Source organism: Dendrobates tinctorius, unplaced genomic scaffold (genome assembly GCF_039654945.1).
Source record: "Dendrobates tinctorius isolate UK_male_01 unplaced genomic scaffold, ASM3965494v1 ptg000091l, whole genome shotgun sequence".
NCBI lineage: Eukaryota > Metazoa > Chordata > Amphibia > Anura > Dendrobatidae > Dendrobates > Dendrobates tinctorius.
This window is the reverse complement of record NW_027361759.1, coordinates 1,185,162-1,212,500: the sequence shown is the minus strand read 5'-3', so window position 1 is coordinate 1,212,500 and position 27,339 is coordinate 1,185,162. Positions and strand designations below refer to the sequence as shown.

The 27,339-nt window shown below is 40.8% G+C and overlaps 1 protein-coding gene across 5 annotated transcripts in view; it reads right to left on the bottom strand.

The window, feature by feature from the left end:
• FRMPD4 (FERM and PDZ domain containing 4) overlaps positions 1-27,339 on the bottom strand; it is an 808,734-nt gene that overhangs the window by 23,024 nt on the left and 758,371 nt on the right. For all 5 annotated transcript variants that reach the window (XM_073586154.1, XM_073586150.1, XM_073586151.1 and 2 more), the window contains 5 exons: positions 26,601-26,708; positions 14,709-14,840; positions 9,076-9,195; positions 8,460-8,596; positions 7,616-7,742 (listed from right to left, as the gene is read on the bottom strand). In XM_073586154.1, coding sequence (XP_073442255.1) covers positions 7,616-7,742; positions 8,460-8,596; positions 9,076-9,195; positions 14,709-14,840; positions 26,601-26,708 — 624 coding nt within the window. The remainder of the gene's footprint in view (positions 1-7,615; positions 7,743-8,459; positions 8,597-9,075; positions 9,196-14,708; positions 14,841-26,600; positions 26,709-27,339) is intronic.

Sequence of the window (27,339 nt, the reverse complement as noted above, 5' to 3'; positions counted from 1 at the left end):
AGGACCTTGAAATGCTTCTTACGAAGCCACTCCTTCGTTGCCCTGGCGGTGTGCTTTGGATCATTGTCATGTTGAAAGACCCAGCCACGTTTCATCATCAATGCCCTTGCTGATGGAAGGAGGTTTGCACTCAAAATCTCACGATACATGGCCCCATTCATTCTTTCATGTACCTGGATCAGTCGTCCTGGCCCCTTTGCAGAGAAACAGCCCCAAAGCATGATGTTTCCACCACCATGCTTTACAGTAGGTATGGTGTTTGATGGATGCAACTCAGTATTCTTTTTCCTCCAAACACGACAAGTTGTGTTTCTACCAAACAGTTCCAGTTTGGTTTCATCAGACCATAGGACATTCTCCCAAAACTCCTCTGGATCATCCAAATGCTCTCTAGCAAACTTCAGACGGGCCCGGACATGTACAGGCTTAAGCAGTGGGACACGTCTGGCACTGCAGGATCTGAGTCCATGGTGGCATAGTGTGTTACTTATGGTAGGCCTTGTTACATTGGTCCCAGCTCTCTGCAGTTCATTCACTAGGTCCCCCCGCGTGGTTCTGGGATTTTTGCTCACCGTTCTTGTGATCATTCTGACCCCACGGGGTGGGATTTTGCGTGGAGCACCAGATCGAGGGAGATTATCAGTGGTCTTGTATGTCTTCCATTTTCTAATTATTGCTCCCACAGTTGATTTCTTCACTCCAAGCTGGTTGGCTATTTCAGATTCAGTCTTCCCAGCCTGGTGCAGGGCTACAATTTTGTTTCTGGTGTCCTTTGACAGCTCTTTGGTCTTCACCATAGTGGAGTTTGGAGTCAGACTGTTTGAGGGTGTGCACAGGTGTCTTTTTATACTGATAACAAGTTTAAACAGGTGCCATTACTACAGGTAGTGAGTGGAGGAAAGAGGAGACTCTTAAAGAAGAAGTTACAGGTCTGTGAGAGCCAGAAATCTTGATTGCTTGTTTCTGACCAAATACTTATTTTCCACCATAATATGCAAATAAAATGAAAAAAAAACAGACAATGTGATTTTCTGGATTTTTTTTTCTCAGTTTGTCTCCCATAGTTGAGGTCTACCTATGATGTAAATTACAGACGCCTCTCATCTTTTTAAGTGGTGGAACTTGCACTATTGCTGACTGACTAAATACTTTTTTGCCCCACTGTATATATATATATATGTATATTCTATGTGTATATATCTATTCTTTCATTTGTGTTTTAACCTGTCATTGGACTCCATTATATGTCCATTTTGCAAGCCTGCAAGAAGATCTCAGCATACGGATGCCATACGGATGTCATACGGATGCTTACATGCGCAAAAAATGGAGCCACACCTTGACAACAGATAACATACAGATCACTCTTTAGGGAACATTTCTGCATATTACAACCAAAATATACGGTCCGTATTTTTATACGTTATGTCTGACCCCAGCCTTAATAACGGCGATCGCAGCACTGGGGTCGGTAAAAACTGACCCAAATCATGTTCTCTGGGGTTTCGGCTACCCCGATAGCTGAGACCCCAGAAAAATTCCAACTCTGGGAGACACTATACACTTATTTCACAGCCCCGTTAAAGAGCGGTGCTGAGGCATAAGTACCCTTAACTGCCGCCGTTAAAAGGCGTATTGGTGGTTGTTAAGGGGCTATTCTATATGATTGTTGTTGAGTATATATATATATATATATATATATATATATATATATATATATAAAAAGTTATTTTCTATTCTATGGATCCCAAGAATAGCGCTCTGGAACCCTGAGAACAGGGATCTGCAGCCATGTCTTGAATACAGTGGAGAAACACATATGCATCCTGTATATGGGACTTATGGTTGTTTCTCAGACAATGAATAGAGTAGAGGCTAAGTATGTGCACCTCTGCTCCATTCAGGATGGGGGCTGCAGTCCTGTCCTTCAGTTTTCATAAACCCTGTCTCAGGACCCCCACTAATCAGCAAAATATATTTTTGTTAACCCTTTAATGACTTTTTCTAATATCCACATATGCAATTATATAAGAAAGGAGAGGGGAATTTATCATCACTAGGTTGAGCTTTCAACCCAATTAGATACCAATAACATATGTTTTCTTATGCCCAGATTTAAAAAAAAGAAAACAATTTGCACAAAACACACTATTATTAATTATTATTTTTTATTAATATTTATTTATATAGCGCCATTGATTCCATGGTGCTGTACATGAGAAGGGGTTACATACAAATTACAGATATCACTTACGGTAAACAAACTAACAATCACAGACTGATATAGAGGGGAGAGATGACCCTGCCCTTTCGGGCTTACATTCTAGAGGATGGAGGGGAAGGAGACAGTAGGTTGGGGCGTTGCAGCAGCTCCAGTGATGGATGGTGAGGCGGTGGCTCCAGTAGTGGTGAGGGGGCAGCGGGGATCATTGCAGGCTGTAGGCTATCCTGAAGAGATGGGTTTTCAGGTTCCGTCTGAAGGATCCAAGTGTGGTTGATAGCCGGACGTGTTGGGGCAAAAGATTCCAGAGGATGGGGGCTATTCGGGAGAAGTCTTGGAGGCGGTTGGGTGAGGAGCGAATAAGTGTGGAGGAGAGAAGGAGGTCTTGGGAGGATCGGAGATTACGTGAAGGAAGATATCAGGAGATTAATTCAGAGATATATGGAGGAGACAGGTTATAGATGGCCTTGTAGGTCTGTATTAGTAATTTGAATTGGATACGCTGAGGGAGTGGGAGCCAGTGAAGATATTTGCAGAGGGGAGAAGTGGAGGAGTAGCGAAGAGAGAGATGATTTAGTTGGGCAGCAGAGTTCAGAATGGACTGGAGATGTGCGACGGTGTTAGCAAGGAGGCCACAGAAAAGGATGTTGCAGTAGTTGAGATGGGAGATGATGAGGGCATGCACAAGTATTTTAGTAGAGTGAGGGTTGATGAAGGGATGGATTCAGGAAATATTTTTGAGCTGGAGGCGGCAGGAAGGCGTCAGGAAGTGGAGAGAGCTTGGATGTGCAGTTTGAAGGACAGGGCAGAGTCAAGGGCTACTCCAAGGCAGCGGACCTCCGGGATGGGGGAAAGCGTGATGTTGTCAATTGTTATAGGTAGGTCAGGTTCCTCAAAGGATAGGGAACCTAGAACTGGTAGCCTGTTGGTCTCTGCTGAGGCCTGGCTGGCGGTCTCTGCTGCGGCCTGGTGGTGCTTCCTCAAAGGATAGGGAAACTAGAACTGGTAGCCTGTCGGTCTCTGCTGCGGCCTGGCTGGTGGTCTCTGCTGCGGCCTGGCTGGCGGTCTCTGCTGCAGCCTGGCGGTGCTTCCTCAAAGGATTGGTAGCCTGTCAGTCTCTGCTGCGGCCTGGCTGACGGTCTCTGCTGTGGCCTGGCGGTGCTTCCTCAAAGGATAGGGAAACTAGAACAGGTAGCCTGGCGGTGTATGCTGCGGCCTGGCATTGTTTGCTGCGGCCTGTGTGGTGAACTTGCAGGCCACTTAATGCTGGCAGGCTGTTTCCTGGTGCTGGCACTAGCAGGCCTCTTGGTGCTGTCTTGGTGCTGCAAGGCCTCTTGGTCCTGGCTTGGTGGCAGCAAGTGCTGGCTTGGTGGTGGCAGGCTTCTTGGTGCTGGCAGGTGCTGGCAGGCTGTGTCTCTTCTTGCCTCTTGGTGCTGTTGCTGGATGGCTGGGCCCAATGAGTAATTAGCCCACCTTATATAGCTTTTGGACTGTCTGGACACAACAATCTCTGCACCATCCTCCCCCACAGCCTGCTCCATCAGCACTGTCTCTGTCTCAGGCACCATATGTACTCATGACTTATACACGAGTCATTGTCCAGAAAGCCAGGGGGAGGGGGAGAGGCAGAGCAGTGGCAGGAGCCGGCGGCTGTGACATCACCCTCCTCGCGCCATCGCTGAACGTCCCTGCATCTCCGTTGTCCCGGTGTGGCAGCTCTTCCCCTGTGCCGAGCGGTCATGTGGTAACACTCATTAAGGTAATGAATATGCACGCGTCTGCACTCCCATAGGCATAGAGCGCATAATCATTACCTTAATTAGCGATACCACTTGACTGCTGAGCACAGGAATAGCTGGCGCGCTGGGACAATGGAGTTGCGGGGATGTGTAGCAATGGTGTGAGGAGGGTGAGGAGGATGGGGGGAGGACGGAGGAGGATGTGGGGGAGCCGAGCCGAGCCATGCATACAAGGATGGGATGGGGGAGCCCAGCCATGCATACAACGATGGGACGGGGGAGACAAGCCTTGCATACCTGATGGGACGGGGAGAGCCATGCATACAACAGGGGGAGCCACACAAAGCAGGACAGGACAGTGGGAGCCACACAGAGCAAGACAGGATAGGAGGCACCACACATAGCAGAACAGGGATAAGGGGACAATGCATACCTGGCTTATATTTGAGTCAATAAGCTTACCCAGTTTTCTGTGGCAAAATTAGGTGCCTCGGCTTATACTCGGTTCGGCTTATACTCAAGTTTATACAGTACATACAAGTGATGTGAACAAGAAAATTCTTTACTATAGCCAAAAATGTACATAATATTTTACAGTGGAGAAAATGCCTATTTTGCAAGTTTTCCCACCTACATAACATGGAAAGGTCTGTAATTTTTATCATACAGTAGGTACACATCAAGTGTGAGACAGAATCTAAAAATAAAACCAGAAAATCACATTGTATAATTTTTAAATAATTATATCGCATTTTAATGCATGAAATAAGTATTTGACCACTTACCAACCAGCAAGAATTCTGGCTCTCACAGACCCGTTAGTTTTTCTTTAAGAAGCCCTCCTACTTTGCATTCATTACCTGTATTAATTGCACCTGTTTGAAATCATTACCTGTATAAAAGACACCTGGACACACCCTCAATCACTCACACTCCAACCTCTCCACCATGGCCAAGACCAAAGAGCTGTTTAAGGGCACCAGGGACAAATTTGTAGACCTGCACAAGGCTGGGATAGGCTACAGTACAATAGGCAAACAGCTAGATGAGAAGGCAACAACTGTTGGCACATTTATTAGAAAATGAAAGAAACAGAAGATGATTGTCAATCTTCCTCATTCTGGGGCACCATGCAAGATCTTCCTCGTGGGGTAAGGATGATTCTGAGAAAACTCAGGAATCAGCCCAGAACTACATGGGATGATCTGGTCAATGACTTGAATAGTGGTAACACACTATTCCGCAATGGATTAAAATCCTGCGGCGCATGCAAGGTCCTCCTGCTCGAGCCAGCATAAGTCCATGCCCATTTGAAGTTTACCAAGGACCATCTTGATGATCCATAGAAGGCATGGGAGAATGTCATGTGGTCAAAAATAGAACTTTTTGGTATCATTTCATGTCGCCATGTTTTGGGGAAGAAGTATCAGTACTACTCTAAGAACACCTTCCCAACCGTGAAGCAAGGTGGGGAAAAAAAAATCATACTTTAGTGGTGCTTTTCTGCAAGGGTGACTATATTGTACTGTACTGGTATGTACCGTTCTGTACCATATTGAAGGGAAGATGGATAGGGTAATGTATCACGAGAGTTTGGCCAACAACCTCCTTCCCTCAGTAAGAGCATTGAATATGGGTTGTGGCTAGGTCTTCCAGCATGACAATGACCAGAAACTCACAGCTGCGGCAACTAAGAAGTGGCTCCATAAGAATCACTTCAAGGTCCTGGAGTGACCTAGCCAGTCTCCAGATCTGTACCCAATAGAAAATCTATGAAGGTAGCTGAAATTCAATGTCTCCCAGTGACAGCCCTGAAAGATCTGAAAGATCTGAAGAGATCTGTATGGAGGAGTAGGCCAAAATCCCTGCTGCAGTGTATGCAAACTCAAGAACTAGAGACGTCTGACATCTGTGGATCTTCTCTGTGAAGCATCCAGCAGTAGTCACCCCATCAGGTTCATGTTCCATCTACCTTGGTATCATCATTGCATCTCCTTAATATGCTGATGAAATCTTTCTCGTTGCTCTCCTCTAAGAGCACTAAGGTTTTTAGGAAAGTAGTCCAAGCGGGAATGTAAAAAATGTAACTACAAATTCATCAGATAACCCAAGGTTTTGAAACATTTTAGCATGTTCTCCAGGATGGACTAAAATTTTAGATCTTTGTTGTAACCTAGAAATTTCTTCATAACTTCTCTAAAAGAATCCCAAACCATTCAATAATTTATTTTTGAAACACGTCACCCTTCATTAGTTTCTGAAAATATCCAGATCCACAAAAGTATCTTCTTTCAGTTTTGCTTCGGACAGTCCCTAAAACTTGGTACCCAAGTACTTAAGTCTCTCATTAGTTTGGTCGAGCTTTCACAAACTGCTTCAGTCCAAGATTAATGTGGAGTGGTGGCAGGAGAACTTTAGTGGGATCAACTAAACTTTCCACAACTATATTCTTGAGTCCAGGTCGTAAAGATATTCTTGTTGGCCAACTTTTTTGGCTCCAGTGATGAGCCCTATCCCGGCTGTCCCACTCACACAAAAAGAATGGGGACTTCATGTATCCTTCAGGGAGCAAAGATGGAACTTTCAGATCATTACATATCAACCATCCTCGATCTTTGTAGTTAAGTTTCTTGACAAGTCTAAATTCTCATAGTTTTCCTTCAAGTGGACAGAATGCCCTACAGGCACTGAAGCATACTTGCTGCCATTGTGCAGTAGCACAGCTTTCAGGATTTTTTGTACACCACCACACTCTCATGAACTACAGTATGTCTAAAAAACAATCTCTCTTTACTGTCTATAACAACCAATCATAGCACAGTGCAGCTTTCATTTCTTATACTACAGAGGTAAAAGGAAATATGTGCTATAATTGGATGCTATGGACACCTCCACACCACACTCGTTGGAAGCTGGGGTAAGAAAACCTCCTCTGCCCACAGCAGCCAATCGTAGCCCAGTGTCCATTAATTTCTAACCAATTTAATGACATCATAATCATCCACCAAAAGTCATGCAAAGGGGTCAAAGTTTGGTGCAAGAAAAAGTGGAGTCAGTGCTTGTGAAAAAACTGTATGTTATGGAATTTTTCTGATTTCAGGGATCGAAAGCATATGATAATCACCTCTTACTTTTCCAACAATTTTGCCTTGCACATCTATGTTATTATAGTATTATGGATACTTCACAATGTAGATTTAGTGGAGCTTTGGAGAATTTACATATTGATAGCATAAGTTTGTGGTACAGTGATGTATGTTACGTTACATTTTATGGCAAGGGGGGGATTTAATTGTGAATATGCATAGCCCCAGGTGACAAAATACCTAACTACAGCTCTGCAAATAGAAAACATTCAGCAATCAAGAAAGTATCATCTCAATCAGGAGAAATGTAGTGTGTCATGGGAAATATAGTTTAGCAATAGCTAAAATATCAAAGACAGTCTCTATCTATTTCCAGGCAAAGCAAGTTGTTTCAGTTGGTTTTATAATATAGACATGGCATGGCCAAATCTAAAGCATGAAAAATTGATTAATCCCTTCACATATTTCTGGACTGAAAGAGAAAGGTGAATCGCCCACTTTGTAAATACTGTAATACACACAGTTTTGCACACTCACAGTTTCATTTTCCTTAGATGTAAATTCATTACCTTTTTGCCTGGAGGGACAAGGTTTTGATTAGCTTTGACAAGGTGTGACAGAGCCTTCTTTATGTTCTTTTCCTTCATGCTTTGCAGAACGGCAGACGGAAGGAAAGTCTCAAGTCCCCATTCCTTTCTGAAGGGAGAAATATTTTATTTTAATTCTTCACTTTTATATCTAAATTAATGAAGCAAAGCTATTGTAATATAAGCTGCACATTTTTAACCTTTACCCACAGGTGGTCCACAAAGTGACCACTTATGGCCAGTTAGCTGTGCTCTATCTCAAACGTGCTTGGATAAGGTGTTATCTGAGCATGTTAGAGTGCTAGCCAAGTGTATTCGGCTCGCTCAAAAAATATGTTCGAGTCCCTACGGCTGCAAGTCTCATGGCTGTTCAATAGCCACAACACAGGCAGGTATTGCTAAACATACAGGCAACCCCTGCATGTGTTGCCTCTGTCTAACTGCCGCGAGACATGCAGGCGCAGGGACTTGAAAGTATTTTTCGAGCGCGACGAAAACACCCGAGCGTTTTCAGCTAACACCTTATCCGAGCACATTCGTTCATCACTACTCATCACTAGTTAACTATCTAACCTCCTATAAATGCCCATACCTCTTAATGGGGCACATAGTAGAGTTGTCAAAGTGAAGAAACTCATTTCTTAAATATTAGTGTCAATAAATAATGTTTATCCATTAGCAAGGCAAAATCAACTAATATAAATAAGACTTCCTAGTGCCTATACATAAAGACATACAGAAATGTTGAACATGTGGCTTCTTACATAATATAAAGTACAATATAAATTTACTTTGGACTTTCAAGATAATTTCTAAGGATACTTACTCAATATATTTCAATGAGATTTTCTGTGTTTGCTTTGTGGTCACAGTTGCAATATACATCTGTAATGCTGCCAATCTCAACGCAATGTCGTATTTCAGTTCTGGCCCAAATCTTTCTTGAACAACATCATTGCAGCTCTGCAATTGACCAACAGATGGGGCATTAGGCTCAGAATTCCAGACCATATCATGCGGTATTTTAAAATGGACGGATTTTTAACTGAGATAAACAGCATAATAAATATAATCTCTGTCAAAAGTCTGCATAAGTACACCATGGGCTTGAAAAGAAGTGTGATTGAAACATCCATGTCATACGGCAGTGCCTATGAGGGCTGAGTGCAGTGTAACGGATAGGAGCAATATCTACTAAGATCACATCCACTGTATATGATAGCTTATTCATTTTTAATGATTTACAACAGAAACCTGACATTTCGAAAAGGTCCACTACCCTATTTTATGTTATGTAGAACATCCAAAAAGAAAATATCGCTGTTTTACCGAAACGCTAGTAAATGGTATACGTCAACATACAATATCGACACTTAGGTTCTTCTGATTAAATCCATATAGGATCTTGAACATGTGCTAGTGTGGTGAAGATGATCACTTACCTGCACATATAAATATTCAAAGGCAACAGGATCCCTCCGAAGTAAGTCTATCGGATCCTTTGGAACAAAGCTAATTCTGAACAGGCATCTCATCATATGCGAGCTGGGTCTTTGAGTCACCTAGGTATTATGCAACAGTGTTACTAGATTTGTGAGTAATTGCTACTATTTATATGCAACTGCCATTTTCTGCACAGATTATTGCCTGAAGAAAAAGTCTGCACCGAAAAGACGTCATACACATTTGAGGCTGAATTACCCCCATTAAATGACAATGGGGCTGATTTCTGAGCAGAGCTACTGCACGCAGTGCAACACCTCCGGCAAGTATCAGGAAATACATGATCAATTTCAAGTTATCTTGTGATAAGTTTCTGTGGCAGGTTTTTTGGGCCAGATGTAACTCAACAGATCACATATACCGGTAATTTCAAAAGTTATGAAAAAATGAATCAGTTGTCATCTGATCTTCTCATTATCTCCCCAGAGGCGCTGATCCAGGGCTGGATCATAAGTTTACATGATTTGTTAGTATTTGGTCCTCGGGACCTGTGTGGTGCAAAAATTGATGGACTGGACATCACAGAATGATCCCATTGCAAATAATGGGATAAGTTCCTCCATCAATATCTATTCAGCATTTTAATTAAGTACCAGATAAAACTGCAACGCAACTCTGGATATATATTCACTCACTTCCCCATGTAGACATGTAAATGTGTTATTAGCTGACATCTTTTTTTCATAAGAAACAACAATAAATCTCATTTCACATCTTATATATAAGATGCACACGGAGGCGTATTGAGGTCATGAGAGTGCATTGCAGTCACAGGCGTAGCTGTGGTTGCAATGCAGACTAAAGTGAGTATGCTAGTTGTCCAAGGCAGATTTATGGAAAACCTACCCTGGGTTTTTTTGTGTTTTGAAACAGACTGCAAATGGTAGTGGTGCAGTCTGTTTAATTCCCGGCTCGAGTTTTCCATGTGGCTGAAGGCCACAGATTCAAGTTTAAAACCCTGCAGTATAGGGTTTGGGTGTGTCACGTTCAGAGTCAGTGTCAGTCTGGTGTTGGCAGGAGTGCAGAGCAGGAGGCTCTGCAGTGCTCCACCTGTATGAGGCAACACAGGCCAGTGGGAACCAAACAGCCAAGGCAGCTGAAAAGTCTGGCACCCACAGCGTACACAGCGGTGCAGTCACCCACAGCTACAGGTCAGTGGAGTACTGGCATGTTTCAGTGACTGTAAAATGGAGGATTTGGTTCCCGCTGCGATCCATAGGATTTCGTGTTCTGTGTAAAGCTGTGAGTAGCACATTAATATGGCTGCGAACCAGAGGTGAACTGTCTTGTTCCCGGCAGCGATCCAGAGGTGGACTGTCCTGTTTCCATGCTGCGATCAGGAGGATATCTTGTGCTGTGTTTTTATGAGTTGAACATTTTAGAGACGTTTTGTTTTGAACTTTGCTGGGTCCCTGCCTCATCACTGCACAGTGTCCTACTGCTGCACTACAATATATACAGTATATACAGTACAGACCAAAAGGTTGGACACACCTTCTCATTCAAAGAGTTTTCTTTATTTTCATGACTATGAAAATTGTAGATTCGCTCTGAAGGCATCAAAACTATGAATTAACACATGTGGAATTATATAATTAACAAAAAAGTGTGAAACAACTGAAAATATGTCTTATATTCTAGGTACTTCAAAGTAGCCACCTTTTGCTTTGATTACTGCTTTGCACACTCTTGGCATTCTCTTGATGAGCTTCAAGAGATAGTCACCGGAAATGGTCTTCCAACAGTCTTGAAGGAGTTCCCAGAGATGCTTAGCACTTGTTGGCCCTTTTGCCTTCACTCTGCGGTCCAGCTCACCCCAAACCATCTCGATTGGGTTCAGTTCTGGTGACTGTGGAGGCCAGGTCATCTGGCGTAGCACCCCATCACTGTCCTTCTTGGTCAAATAGCCCTTACACAGCCTGGAGGTGTGTTTGGGGTCATTGTCCTGTTGAAAAATAAAAGATGGTCCAACTAAATGCATACCGGATGGAATAGCATGCCGCTGCAAGATGCTGTGGTAGCCATGCTGGTTCAGTATGCCTTCAATTTTGAATAAATCCACAACAGTGTCACCAGCAAAGCACCCGCACACCATCACACCTCCTCCTCCATGCTTCATGGTGGGAACCAGGCTTGTAGAGTCCATCCGTTCACCTTTTCTGCGTCTCACAAAGACACTGTCTTTGCAACTAAAGATCTCAAATTTGGACTCATCAGATGAAAGCACAGATTTCCACTGGTCTAATGTCCATTCCTTGTGTTCTTTAGCCCAAACAAGTCTCCTGCTTGTTGCCTGTCCTTAGCAGTGGTTTCCTAGCAGCTATTTTACCATGAAGGCCTGCTGCACAAAGTCTCCTCTTAACAGTTGTTGTAGAGATGTGTCTGCTGCTAGAGCTCTGTGTGGCATTGACCTGGTCTCTAATCTGAGCTGCTGTTAACCTGCGATCTCTGAGGCTGGTGACTCGGATGAACTTATCCTCCGCAGCAGAGGTGACTCTTGGTCTTCCTCTCCTGTGGCGGTCTTCATGTGAGCCAGTTTCTTTGCAGCGCTTGATGGTTTTTGCCACTGCACTTGGGGACACTTTCAAAGTTTTCCCAATTTTTAAGACTGACTGACCTTCAATTCTTAAAGTAATGATGGCCACTCGTTTTTCTTTGCTTATCTGCTATTTTCTAGCCATAATACAAATTCTAACAGACTATTCAGTAGGACTATCATCTGTGTATCCACCAGACTTCTGCACAACACAACTGATGGTCCCAACCCCATTTATAAGGCAAGAAATCCCACTTATTAAACCTGACAGGGCACACCTGTGAAGTGAAAACCATTTCCGGTGACTACCTCTTGAAGCTCATCAAGAGAATGCCAAGAGTGTGCAAAGCAGTAATCAAAGCAAAAGGTGGCTACTTTGAAGAACCTAGAATATAAGACATATTTTCAGTTGTTTCACACTTTTTTGTTAATTATATAATTCCACGTGTTAATTCATAGTTTTGATGCCTTCAGAGTGAATCTACAATTTTCATAGTCATGAAAATAAAGAAAACTCTTTGAATGAGAAGGTGTGTCCAAACTTTTGGTCTGTACTGTATATACACCATCAGTGGCGAAAATTAGTATTTGATACATTGCTGCTTTTGCAAGTTTTTCCACCTACAAAGAATGGAGAGGTCTGTAATTATTATCATAGGTACACTTCAACTGTGAGAGACAGTTTCTCATCCCCGTCCTCCTCACCTGCCATCAATGTCCAACAACTAGCGCACCCCCACAGAAACATCACACACCTAGACATTCACACACTCTTTGACTCTACATACTGCTGTCCTCCAAATCTTCACTCCAGGACACAGACAGTGCCAATGTTTTATATCATGTCACCCTCGCATCGGCTATTGACTCGGTTGCCCCTCTCATGCATGGCAGAGTGCAATGAATCAATAGACAACCCTGACACAACAACCTTACAAAAAATCTTTGGCAAATGTTGAGGGTTGTGGAGCAGCACTGAAAGAAAACACTCTCGCAAGAAGACTTCACATCTTTCAAAAAAAGCATCTTTCACATTCAAGTCAGCCCTAACCTCTGCAAAACAGCTCTACATCACAACCCTTGTATCTTCTTTAGCCAATAACTCCAAACAGTTATTCAACACTTTTAACTTCCTTCTCTGCCCACCAATGCAATCTTCGACCTTCCTCATCTCTGCAGAAGACTTTCCGCATATTTCAAAAATAAGATCGACCAAACAAGACAAGCCATTACTGCACAACCACCTCAACCCCTATGTATAACAGACCACTGCCCTTCACCATAACCTTCCTCCCCACCATTACTGAAGTTGTTTTCTTATCTCCTCTCCAAACCCCACTTAACCACTTGTGCACTTGATCTGGTCCCTTGCCACCTCCTCCCCAACCTCATCACGCTTATCCCGACCCAAACCCATCTCTTCAACCTATTATTAACCTTTGATAACTTCCCCTTCTACTTTCAAACATGCCACAATCACACCTATCCTGAAGAAACTATCCCTTTACCTGACCTCTACGTCCAGCTACACATCATCCTATCTTGCTGCTCTGTTTCATCTCCAAACTAATCTAACAGCATGTCCATGCTGAACCTTCCTCCCACCTCTCATCCAACTCACTCTTTGACAACCTACAATCTGGCTTTCATCCCCACCACTCCACCAAAACTGCCCTGACCAAAATTACTATTCTCTATACTCTCCCTTCTAGATCTGTCCTCTGCATTCAACACAATTGATTACTCCCTCCTACTACAAATCCTCTCTTTCCTTGGTATCAAAGACCTTCCCCTCTCCTGGATCTCCTCATACCATAATAAACTCACATTTAGCGTCTGTCACTCCCGTGCTAGATTCTCATCTCGATCTCTCTCTGCTGATGTCGCTCAAGGCTCTGTCCTAACTCTTCTCAATCTATAAGTTTGGCTTGGCACAGCTCATAGTCCCATGTTTTCCTTTACCACCTATACGCTGATGACATTCAGATCTACCTCTGGCCCAGATGTCACCTCTCTGCCATCCAGAATGCTAGAGTGTGTATCAGCCATGTCCTCCTTCTCCTCTCACTTCCTAAAATGTGGAGAAAAGTGAACTTATTATCTTTCCTCCATCTCACTTAACCCCTCTACTCAATCTATATATCACGACATATAGTAGATTTTCCGCAGTAAAGAAAATCTACTACCTCAGAATGCCTCAGAGTTTCTCAGAGGACTCTGCTCTGCCCTTCAAACCACACATTCAAACTCTTGCCACCTGTCATCTCCAACTCAAAAATATTTTCGGAATCTGTAATTTTTTCATCCCTGAAAGTACTAAAATGTTGTAAGTCCTCAAAATCTCCTCCCTCGACTACTGCAATATCCTCCTCTGTGGCCTCCCTGATAACATTCTCGCACCTCTCCAGTCCATCCTTATCTCTGCTCCTCAACTAATCCACTTCTCCCCTCACAACTCCTCTGTTTTTCCTCTCTGCAAATCCCTTCAATGGCCTCCAATTCCACAATGTATCCAGTTCAAACTGCTAGCACTGACATACAAAGCCATCCATGATCTGTCTCCATCACATATGTCCGAATGAATCTCCTGATAGCTTCCATCAACCAACCTCTGGTCTTCCAAAGGCCTCCTTCTGTCCTCCAGACTCATCCGTTCATCACCCAATTGTCTCCAAGACTTCTCCCAAGTATCCCCCATCCCCTGGAATTCTGTGCTGCAACTCATCAGATTATATACCACCCTCGGAGCCTTTACACAGAACTTGAAAACCCATCTCTTCAAGAAAGCTTACTGCCTGCAATGATCCCTTGCCACCTCATCATCACCGAAACTGCCGCAATCCCCTAACCTACTGTCTACTTTCCCATTACCCTGTAGAATGTAAGCCTGCATGGGCAGGGCCCTTTCCTTTTTGTACCAGTCTGTCATTGTTAGTTTGCTCTGTAATTTCTATTTGTGTTTTGTTTGTAACCCCTTCTCATGTACATCACCATGGAATCAATAGTGCTATAAAAATAAATCATAATAAAATATACCTGAGCTAGTGTCTCCTGTTCATGTAACAAAAGGAGTTTAGTTCCAGCTCCCTCAGTTGTTTGCTCCAGCATCAAGGAAAAGTGTTCAATGCACTTTATTGAAAGCTTTTCTTGGAGTGTTAATATAACATCCTGTAAGAAAATCATATTTCAATGTAAAACCCTTCACATATCCAGGCATCCAACTAGCACTTGTAGCTGGCTAAAATCTGTATCTGAATGGCAAGAAAACTGAGGCAAAAAAAATGATGCTTATCAGTTCAATTTTTTCACAGTTTAAACAGATAGCTTTTGAGGTCAGAACATTCATTCATTCATCCATCCCAATGTGGAAACATATTTAGCTAATAACAGTTAAAGCAGAGAATGAAAATATCTTTAAATATACAATATAACACAGGATAACAAATAAAGCAGACTTTTTAGTTCACCATATTTTATTAAGATAAGGATGATTATTCCTAGCAAAGATATACTATTCAAAACTATTTAATGACATGAACTAAGAAACCTACCAAAGCTGATAAATGGAAATATAGCATCTATAGTTTGATAAATTCATATTTTTCCCATATTTCAGTAGTAGCTGAATGGTGGGTTATGTTATTGGACAACAGACCCTGCAGAACTTCATATTTTATGGTTTAGTGAGAGCAGGCCGGATCAAGGTCTGTGGAGGTCCCTGAGCCATGACTTTATTTATAGCTCATGCTGCTCTAGGCACTGACACCAAGTACACAATTTAGACAATAGAGGTAATTTATCATTGCACTTGCCTAAGCTTTTGCAAATACATAAAAAAAATTACATTTGTCATGTGTAGACACATATTTTTCTGGAATGTTGAGATGTGTCGCACGCAAACTTACTAAAAATTCTCAATTTTTCACCTTAAAAGAAAAGCGATGAACAAGACCAGTTGAGCTTTGATGTTCCACTAAAGAGCTGATTCCTCCAAACTCATGTTGCTGAAACTGTATCCATAATGCTAAATTATTGTCTCATTATAAATATAATTTTGTATATATTAGTGTAAGAGTATGCCAGGGACAATCATGTGGTTTTTCCTCTCTAATAAAAACGGGTGCGTTTTTGTGTATTCAAAATGTATTTCAAGCGCATAAAATATCACGGGCACTAATGTAAACAAATTTATGTTGGTTTTATGAGTGAGGTAATATGAACAATTTTTTAGAATGTTTTAAATAGCAATGTTGTGGAACTCATAATGCGTTAATGTACTAAGAATAGAGAAAGTATTAGGGAAAGACATTAGGACAAAAGTATACGAATAGGATCATGCTATAGATATAGATAGGGATTGGGAAAGTGCAGTGAATGTATATAGTTACAGTACTGGAGTAGTTAAAGTATTTGGGAACAGCCCAATATGGGAGGGGTAGGGTTAGCTGAAAAAAGGGAAACATTTCCTGCTTTAGATTAGATGAGAAGATTGGATAGAAAGTGTGTAAGTATAGTCCAAGACCTGAGGGCTGAAAAAAAGAGAGTATGAACTTTGGGCAGCATTCAGACAGCCACTACTAACTTTAGCAGACCTTCCCAGGTTACCTGGAGCAGCCCAAATTAGGCACCGAGTAGCATGCCTTTATCACTTTCCAGAAGGGAATAGCTGGACGGGGAACTGCATCAGAAGGGCGAATCGAAACCTATGAGAGCTGCGGAGCTGGACAGAGTATCTCAAGGGCCAGGGGTGACAGACAAGAAAGGGATAACTCAGATTGAAAGAAACGTGAATGTAACATTGCACTGTACTATGACTAAGATGGAGTTTGGAATGTTAAGTAAATTAAAACTGTTCGAAAAGGATCAAGTATCTTCTGTTCACTGTGCTGCTGTTCCTGGATCCGGGATCGTGCGGGCAGCGGAGGTTTCGTCCAAACCATGAATGTTATAACATACATCCACAGCGCAAGGGAAATAGGACACTATTTACTTGTGGGGTGCCATGGTGTGTGAACACAGCAGCCCCTCAATCACGACTACCGCCTTGTGCACTTTATACTAGTATGTATAAGTATAATAATAATTATAATAAGTGCCCATGCCTCCCCTCTACATAGTGTAGCCCTGGGCAATGGACCTCTAGTGCATAGTGCAAAAGACTGAATGCAAGCACAGCATGGGGTATCACACTGATGAGTATCCTTGCAAGCAGCTCATTTGTCTGCAGTTACTAGAAGCTAATGTTAGATGGCATTCACTGAACTGACATCCATTGATTTTATTGAGTCCTTTCTGGCACATTGTTGAGAGACATAGTGGATGCACCATTGTGTTTACAGCTCACAGAAGGTTGATCCAAGGAACTTGGAATGGATTGTCTATGGAAAAGAATGTTTTTACACTTTTGGAGATGAGTAAAAGTATTCAAAAACTTTGAATATCTTGCATCTATAAAATTTTTATTTTTTTAGTACCTTTAGCAAGCTTGATCCTGTGATTGCTTATAACATATCATAATATTGCTTCTATGAATGCCAGCCACAGATGTTGTCATAGAAGTACCATAGTGGAAGGTATGGGAGTTTGCTGAAGACCATAGCTACCCATTGGTAACTCATGATCAGAGATTGACAGTGTAATTGTGGAAGTTAACAGCAGCAAGTTGGACACAGCTTCCCCCAATGCTGTTAGATGCAGGTGCTGGTAGTGTGACACAACTGCTGTCTGCTGGGAATGATGCGTGCTTAGCTCCCAAGTTTGCTTCAAAGAAGGGGAACTGACACATGACATAATCAGAGTTGGACTGGAGTCCTCTGCGGGCCCCTGAGCAGGACATAGAGGAGGCCTGCTGGTTTCAACTGAATGTGAGTTTGAGGATTCACATTTAGTTAAAATGCATTGCGGTGCAGAAGGTCTGAAATGTAATAGTAAACATGTCCACCCACCTAACAGATGCCAGCAGCTGATGTCAGTGTGCCCATCACATGCTGCGCATGAAAGTGACCTTGATGGGCGCATTGACGTCAGTGACCGGCCTCAGTAAGGTCAGTGACCATTTTAACACGATCACGGCGGATCTGAAGGGAGAGGACGTGTGCGGCGATGGAAGGGTGGGCATGCAGGTAAAAATAATCTTTGTTTTTTTTCTTTTGTGTATGCAGCATGATGCAAGGCCAGGCCCAAGAACATGGGGGAACATAGGGGCCCAACATGGGGACACTATTAATTTACAGGGCCAGGTTGAGGGACTTAATTATGCATGGAGGCCAAAATGAGGAACCTTCATTATTAGTTTAAAGTGGCAAGTGAAAGGACATAATTACTGTAGGGGCCAATTAAGGAACAATACTGCTGTAATATAATTTACTTTTTAGCATATTGTTTTCCATGGGGGAACAAAATGGAGTTCCTGTTAATGTGCAGGGCGGCACTATGTAACCTTTTTTTCTCATCTGGTGTAGTATATAAGTCAGAGAATAATGGGGGAATGTGCTCTAACTCTAGCTATTGATACCCGTGTGTTATTTTCTGCAGAGATGAATCCTGTCTGGAAGAAGTGATGGCGGTCTGCGCTGGAGGAAGAAGAAAAGCAAAGGACTTTAAATAGAGACATCAGCGGTAAGTTAATGTGCTTCCTTTACACTTACATACTATATACACTATATACAAAGATCTTGTGTATAATGTATCTGGTGATCCCTGTATCACTGGTACACTATGCACAGAGTTCCTGTTTATGATGTCACTGGTGATCACTATATTGCCTGTTCATGATACATTATGTACAGAGCTCCCTTGTATAATGTCACTGGTGATCACTGTATTACCTGTATACTAAATACAGAGCTACTCTGTATATTGCCATTGGTGAGTCACTGTATTACCTGAACACCTACACTATTCACTATATGCAGAGCTCCTGTGTATAATGTAACTGGTGGTAATAACATTGTTGTTAGTATTGTGGTTTTTATTAATGATCAGTATTGTAATATTCGGTCACTCTATTGTAACATGTGGTCAGGTCATGGTGTGGCGGTGGCGGTATTTATTCCTGTATGTGGTATTATTTTACCCTTGCATGTGGAATTATTTGGTTGTTATGCTGATAATATGTGGTCTGATCACGGTGTGGCTGTGTTTCCCTTGTACAGTATATAGTATTATTCTGTCACTATATTGTGGTAATATGTAGTCCAATCATGGTTTGATGGTATTTTTCCTCTGTATGTGGAATTATGTGATTGCTTTATGCCAGCAATATGTGGTCTGGTTATGGTGTGGTAGTATTTCTTCCTTGTACGTGGTACTATTGGTTTTGGAATAGTGGATTGCATTTGTCCGGAGGTCAAATGTTCTCTCTGATATTAATTAGGAGAAGATTCTTTATTTCCATTAGTAATTAAGTACTTGGAACAAGATGCACAGGGTTTCTCCAGTGAAAGCAAGTAATCACCACAGGATAAGTGATAACTTATTGATTGGTGGGGGTCTGACTGATGTAGCCAGCACCGATTCGCAGAGCATGGAACTTTTATTCCCATTGGACTCCAGAGGCATGTGCAACTTGACCACCGATCCATTCTTTCCCTCAGTGGCTGTGAGCACTATGCTTGTTTTCTTCTGGAAGCCCCAAAGAGAACGATTGGAAAAAAATAAGGTATAATAATTCAGCTCACCCCTTGTCGGTCATCCTCCTGTGTTCTGGGTTAACCCCCTGCGCATGGATTAGCCTTGGGCTCCAGGCACATAATCGATGATGCAAAAAACGGTGTATTAATCCAGCGATTATGGGCAGTAGAATGTATTTAAAACTTCTGGTTTATTTTATACATATGAAAATACAGTGCAGCATGTTGCAGCCACAGCGCTAAACTTGAGGAACAACAAGCCTACGCGTTTCAGCTATAGAAAGCCTTAATCATGGATGACATTAAAAATAAAAAGCAGAGTTTTTATATTTCCTTTTTCCTGCAATGGGAGCTGATTAGTTAGTGATGTAATTAATTGGTAAGTAGGACCTCCCTTATTTTGCATACTAAAAATGCATCCTTATGCAGGTATACGGAAATTTAATGATCAAAAAACCTCTGTATATTGATAAAAAGTGTAGAGAAAAAAATATTAAAAATTTTTAGATAAGCATGCAATTATAAACATGGTGTAATAAATACGTCATAAGTTATCATAAATACTGTACACATGGTTAATCATGAATATTGCAGAATTAGGTCCTGTCTCACATTCAATCCAATAGCATCACTCTCCAATAGAGACAAATCTTTACCTACAGATAAATTCATGACTAATAATCCTTATTTTTATGCAGTTCAATCAAGACCACCCATTCTGGACAGATTCCAAGAAATCATTGAGAGAGACTTGAGCCTTCTTGATAAGACATGTAAAAACAAAGTGCATAATCTGAACAAAGCAGAACCACAAGCACTGTCTTCTTTAAAATCCAATGAGGACTTGTTTATTAGAAAGGCAGATAAGGGTGGGGGAATAGTTGTGTTGAATTAATCCTTATATTTTAAGGAAAATTATAGAATCTTGCAAGATACTAACACTTATATCCCCCTAGCCAAGGACCCTACTGCTTTCTATAATGCTAAATTAGACAGATTGCTGTAGGAGGGTTTGAGGGAAGGAGTTTTTGATCAAAAAACGTTTGATTATTTGGTAGTAAATTCACCAGTTATCCCAATCTATCACTCCCTTCCTAAAATCCATAAAGGTGTCCCCCCCCTTTCAGACCAATTATATCAGGTATTGGGTCTTTGAGAAAAAAAGTAGGGGAATGGATTGACTTTTTTCTACAACCTTTGGTGAAGGCAATACCAGGTTTTATAAGAGACCCAAAGATCTTGGTGTCAAGTTTACAAACTATGAAATGGGAAAAATATTTTTCATGGTTAACATGTGACATCATAAACTTATACCCCACCATATTGCTTTAGACAGCCTGGAACGCTTTTTGAAAAACATAGTACCTACCCAGATGAAATTCAATCATTTTTTGTACAAGCCACAAGTTTTTTGCTTACACATAATTATTTTTAATTTGATAACATTTTTCTTTTTACAAAAGTGTGGTGTGAGCATGGGGGGGGGGGGAATTTTCCCCCTTGCTAGCAAATATTGTGGTGGCTATTTTGGAAGAACAATTCATTTTTAATGAAGACAATTTTTTTTTGGATAAAATTTTTTTTTTTTTGGCAGATACATAGATGATTTAGTATTAATCTGGATAGGTAGAGAAGCGGAGGCTGTAATGTTTATTGACTACATCAACACTAACCCTCTCAATTTAAAATTTACCCATGCCTTCAGCAAGGAAGAAATTATTTACCTGGCTATCACCTTAAAAGGTAGTAATAAAGTTATAAGTGTGTCCCCATACCGAAAAAAATGACAGTAATTCAATTTTAAGAGCGGACACATGCCATCCACCACACGTAATTAGAAATATTCTGTTGGGTGAACATATTAGAACTAAAAGAAATTGTTCTCAGAATGAGATTTTTCCTATTGAAGCTGAAAAAATTAAAAAAAAAGCTTGCAACATAGAAGCTACAGGACTTGGAGTCTGAACAGGGCCCAAAATATTGTCAGCAACAGAGATAGAGAAGTCTTATTGCGAGAAATTAAAAAAAAAATATTTTAACAAGTTCATATAATATCACATTCACAATGGAATTTTCCCCCAATAAAAGGACATAGTTAAAATCATTAAAAAGTACTTACCTATTTCGAATCACAATACAGTTTTCAGTAATGTCCTGCAATACTAAGGAATTCCTGAAAACATGACCTGTTGGTGGCTCTTGAGGATCGGATTTGGGGAACACTGCTATAGCTGAAACACGTAGGATTGATAGCTGAAACGCGTAGGTTGTTGTTTCTCAAGTTTAGCGCTGTGGCTGCAACATGCTGCACTGTATTTTAATATGTATAAAATAAACCAGAGTTTTAAATCCATTCTACTGCCCATAGTCGCTGGATTAATACACCGTTTTTTGCAAAGAGAATGAATGGAGCTGTGATCATAAATCACGCCTGCCGCTCCATTTTACAAATGGGAATAAAAGTGTCCTGTCAATGATAAAACTTCCCAAATGCGGTTTCCAATGGTCGAACCCAAACGATCAATAAGTTATCACCTATCCTATGGAGCCCATGGATTGGTGTGTTTTAACAGAAGAACCTCTTTCATACAAACTAATTGTACATCCCAGTTATGGTGACGCACAGGAGACGTGCAGAAGCCGCCTGTGTTTTTGTCGATTCTCCACTATAAGGGAATAACGGCTAACAGTATTTACATATAGCTGTAGGGTGGGCCCCAGACACCCCAGTTCGACGCTGGATATAATAGTATGTCACATGTGGGGAATTGGCTAATGTATTGGTCATCCATACATTTCTAAAAACACAAATACCTATGTAACTAAATTGCCAAGTTTTTAATCTGTGCTGCGGAGATTTGCTTCCGCATGTGGCACAGACAGATGGCATGGATTGCTAAACAGGAAATGTTAAGTACAATGACAGAAGTGATGGGAAAGCAGATAGACATACTGTATTTTGGATAAGGTAGATTACGGCACCAATTAAACATTGCTGCTCCAAAATCACAGCTTAGAGACTCATTGGTTTTCTTAATGAGACCGAGGGAAATGCAGAGGACTGAACGAATGTCAAAACAAATCCAAGTGTTGAAAATTGATCAGAAATGTGATTCCCTCTGATAGGAGGATATTAACAAATAATCTACTTAGAATGGCAATTCTAATTAATGCCTTACACAAAAGAGGCAAGAGTTGCTGCTGCTGAGCCTGGTGTATGTTTTGTTGTATATTGTGCAGCCTGCCATTATGATTACATTCACATTACATAACTGCCGCACTATTCTGAGATTCCTACAGAATAAGCCCAAAAGTAAAAATGGAAAAGAATTCACATATGTCACTGCAGGTAGTATTGTTCTCGTTCAAACCAGCTATATAGCACAATTGTTTAGCTATTGTTTTATTAAAAAAGCCTTAAAAACTATGTGTACACCCACATACAATATATATTCACACATCTAAAGGAAGTCGTTTTTAGTTTTTTTCCACATTCTAGAAGGTGTAGAAATGATGGCCTGGCAGTATTATGTGTTTGCCTTTCTTCAGTGCAACATCCATGAAGATGAAGAATAAAATATTTCAGCATTAATTGCTGTACCGACATTGAGATGGGGTTACCTTTTTCTTCTTCTCATCACCTCCAATAATTCTATCTATACTAATAATGTCAGTTTATCAATTAAGGTAAGCATTAAATGCCATCAACAAAAAAATGACAAATATTTTTTTCATGTATTCTACCATTATAAGAAAATATAAAAAACATTAAGAATCAAAGAATATCATATAAACATGTCAGAATGATGAAAAAAAAAAGATTCAAAATTGTCCTGTAAAAAACAACAAGAAGAATTCAAAACCATTTCATAGACAAAGAAAAAAAGAAAAGTTTCAGCTAATATAAATAAAATGTTGTCTTGTGCCCCTCTGGTCTATGGGAGGTTTCTGGACCCAGTGAGCTCGTTTCTTAGGTGGCTACTCTCAAAAGAAGTCATTTCCTAGGGGTATAATCTCATAATGCACCCATCTCTATGAAATGGGGAAAAAACTTAATTCAGGCTAAAGCAAAAGCATGGTTAGAGTAAGGAAGGTAGTAGAAACCAAATGACCCCAAAAAGTTCACATGCTTGAAGAATTATTTTGTTTTATAAGTTAGATTTATAATCAGACTTAATTACATCCTTGCTTAACAAAGTCACTACAGTACAGGAATTGATATTACAAGATAGGTCTATGTTAAATTAGTAATTGTGCACCAGTAAAAAAAGCATAATTGTGGCCATATAAGATGTCCAATCAAAAATCTCTTTGGCTGGTGTTCAGTTGGCCTATGCTGGAGTGAAAACAGTAATTAGGAGTGTTGAATGTTTCATGCCTAATCATTTTGCTCTACCTTTGAGGTAACTTTACATCAGATGTGTCTAGTATGTGCTTATCCTCCTCTCTAAATACAAACATGTGCACGCTCGTCAAGTGAGCACCTATGTATATGGGATAACAACTGATAGCTATTGAACCCATAAAACCAGAATTCATACAAAAAAAATCAGGGTTTATGCATTTAACCTGAGACAATGACCATGATGGGTCTAACTATATGTTTAAAGAGCAGGTCACTGTGCAGCTTTACTAAATAGTCTATTTCTTGGCGACTTGTCTTAACCCCTTTCAGACTGGAAATTGTAAAACAATCAGCTATTATCACTTCAGAAACCTACAGTGGTCAGATGTTACGAACAAAGAAAGCTACAATCAGCCTAAAGGCCCCGTCACACTAAGCGATGCACCAGCGATCCCGACAGTGATATGACCCGGTCAGGATCGCTGGTGCATCGCTAAGTGGTCGCTAGTGAGCTGCCAAACAGGCAGATCTCACTAGCGATGTAGCGAAGCAGCAGCGGTCGCTATTTACGTGTCAGACGCGGCGATGAAGACGTCCTCCCGCCGGCTTCCACGCGTCGCTCGTTGGCGCCAGAAGGAAACCCAGCAGGAAGCGGCCGGCGAGAAACGGCCCAGGACGTTCTCGCGCGATCAGCGATAACCAGTGGGGGAGCCGGTCGGAGGCAAGTATCACACATAGCGATATTGCTAGCAATATCGCTGCTGCGTCACAAAATCGGTGACGCTTTAACGATATTGCTAGCGATATCGCTTAGTGTGACGGGGCCTTAAGAGCTCGTGTAATTACCATTTTAAGTGGATAAGTGCTGTCCGTGGTTTTGATGGATTGCATTTGTATCCTAGTTATTCTATGGGGCTGTGTACATGTCCAATTTTTTACTTTGTTCAAGGTGTCAGAGGAAAAAAATTGTAGTGATTTGTCCATGAGAATTAGATGGCAGTTACCCAGTATCACTGTGCTTGACTGGCTAGCAAACTCGCCCGACCTTAACCCCATAGAGAATCTATGGGGAGTTGTCAAGCAGAAGATGAGAGACACCAGACACAACAATGTAGAAGAGCTGAAGGCTGCTATCAAAGCAACCTGGGCTTCTATAACACCTCAGCAGTGCCACAGGCTGATCGCCTCCATGCCAGGCCGCATTGATACAGTAATTGATGCTAAAGGAGACCCGACCAAGTATTGAGTGCATTTACTGAACATACATTTCAGTAGGCCAACATTTCGGATTTTAAAATAATTTTTCAAGCTGGTGTTATAAAGTATTCTAATTTACTGAGATAATGACTTTTGGGTTTTCTTTGGCTGTAAGCCATAATCATCAACATTAACAGAAAAAAAAACTTGAAATAGATCACTCTGTTTGTAATGACTATATAATATATGAGTTTCACTTTTTGTATTGAAGAACTGAAATAAATTAACATTTTGATGATATTCTAATTTTGTGAGATGCACCTGTATGTCATAAGGAAAGAGTTTGTGTAAGAATATTCCTTTAATCAATTAATGTTCATAATTTATGCTGACTGGAGCCTCTAACAATTTGAGATGTGCTTCAATAGACATGCCCTGTTTTAGTGACACCTACATAATAAAGTTCTTTGTTTGCCACTAAATGAAGTAATAGCATATGACTAGACTATGTCATTATATCCAAATTGTCAATTTCCAATTTTTTGGGACCACCACTTATAATCAATATGATAAGGCCTACAGTGCCAGGTGTTGCATTTCTTGCTGATTTTCACTGTATAGTAGTTCTGCCAGTCGTATCCTGTTGGTGGGAGCGACAATAAAACACTATTCATTTGCAAAAAGCTGTGTTTCAACTCACTACACCGTGGGTGTACCCGAATCAAAAATTGGAACATTTGCAAAATTTGTGGCTTATGGGATACTTATAGGTTGGACCCATGACCAAGCAATATGCCATATGACATGGCAATTCTACATAGACACAATCCTGTAAAGAATAACTGTTGTCTGATTTTTCACAGAATAATATATAAATAAGGCATAAAGAAACATACTGCAACTGATAAGACATCTGGTGTAAGCAATTTGCAATTTCACTTTTTATTTTCCTTTTAATGAATAGATGCCTCAGTATATGATTAGAGCAGCTCATTGTCAATTTGCGGCATATAGGTTAAGATACGTTTCATATAAGAGATAAAGCATATGGACAGACTCTGTTCATCATTGTTACAAGGTCAGGCTTTGGCAGGTTAAAAGGCATGTCTTTAGTGAAGAGCAGCTATTACCCCATGTTATTACAATGCTTTATTGAAGCGTTGAAACCATTAAAACAATGAATGTAGCCGAGTACAAAAGGTTACCAAGTGGGTCAGAGAGAAAATTAGAGAGGAGCAGAAGTCTGCGCAAAAGCTGTTGTCTGGATATACTTGGCTGTGAAACTTCTGGAATAATTTTCTTCCACTAAAGTAGTCACAGCACAAATATTTGCTTTAATATTATAGCAATCACTTATTCGACTGCATGGACCTTTGATAATATATGCTAATTTATGTATGAACAGCTCAAGATATAAACAGACCTGAAGCAATTTTCGAGGGTATGTCCTTCAACAGAGATGCAAAAAAACAAAAATAGAAATCATTGCACGTCAATCGAAAAGTGTATTGTCCTCCTTCAGTTATGCATTAATGTAGTTACTGGTATTAGAATCTTATTAGTAAAGGCATTTTATTAATGGGCTATGGTTTCTAATTTCGTGAACAGAACCTGAAATGATTCCATATAACAAACACCAGAGGTCTGCATCCTTTCTCATGATCCTCAGTGGAACTTATTTTTTAACTAGTAAGAATCTTCTCTAGAGAAACAGTCATATAAAAAGACATTCCTAATCTTGGACTTTGATCTTACCTTTATAGATGTACCACTGTCAAAGCGAAAGGATTTGGTTTGCCCATTTTCTAAATAGACTTTTAGGACATTTGGCATGAATAGAAGTGAATTGTCTTTGACGGTTTCCTATGGAAATGTAAGGGAGAAGTAGGTCAATTTAACGTTTCTTCTTTTATTTTCATTTTTGATGGTGTCGTGTCAACAAACAAAAGTCATAATAACGAGATATAAGATGAGAACAATTTTGACAACATGATTGAATTCATAAATTTGACAAAGTAAAAGCAATCAGAAAGATTAAAAAAATAAACATAGCCTCAAATAATAAAATGTTGGCTTTTGGGACTGAGGCTATGCTCACAGTAAGTACATTACTTGAAAGACGGTATGACTGCAGGAACCTAGACTCTGCACATAAAATCTGCCACTATAGCACAATGCGTGACAGTTCTTGAGATCTGTGCATAGTGCTCTTTGCATTTTTGTAGCATTTTTTATGAGAAGTTTTGGCACAAAACCGATTACCTGCAGTGTATGAGATTCCTGAAGTCCCATGCACACATTGCATATTTTGTAATTGCAGTTTTGCAGCAATTTTAAATCTGCACCATGTCAATTCTTTAAGCGTTTTTGCTGCAGATTTCACCTGCTGTAATGAATGGGGAAAAATATGCAATGGAAACACATGTAAAAAATGTGACAAAAACATGCATATTTAACTCTGCGTTTTTCCTGCTAAAAGATGCAGAAATACTTA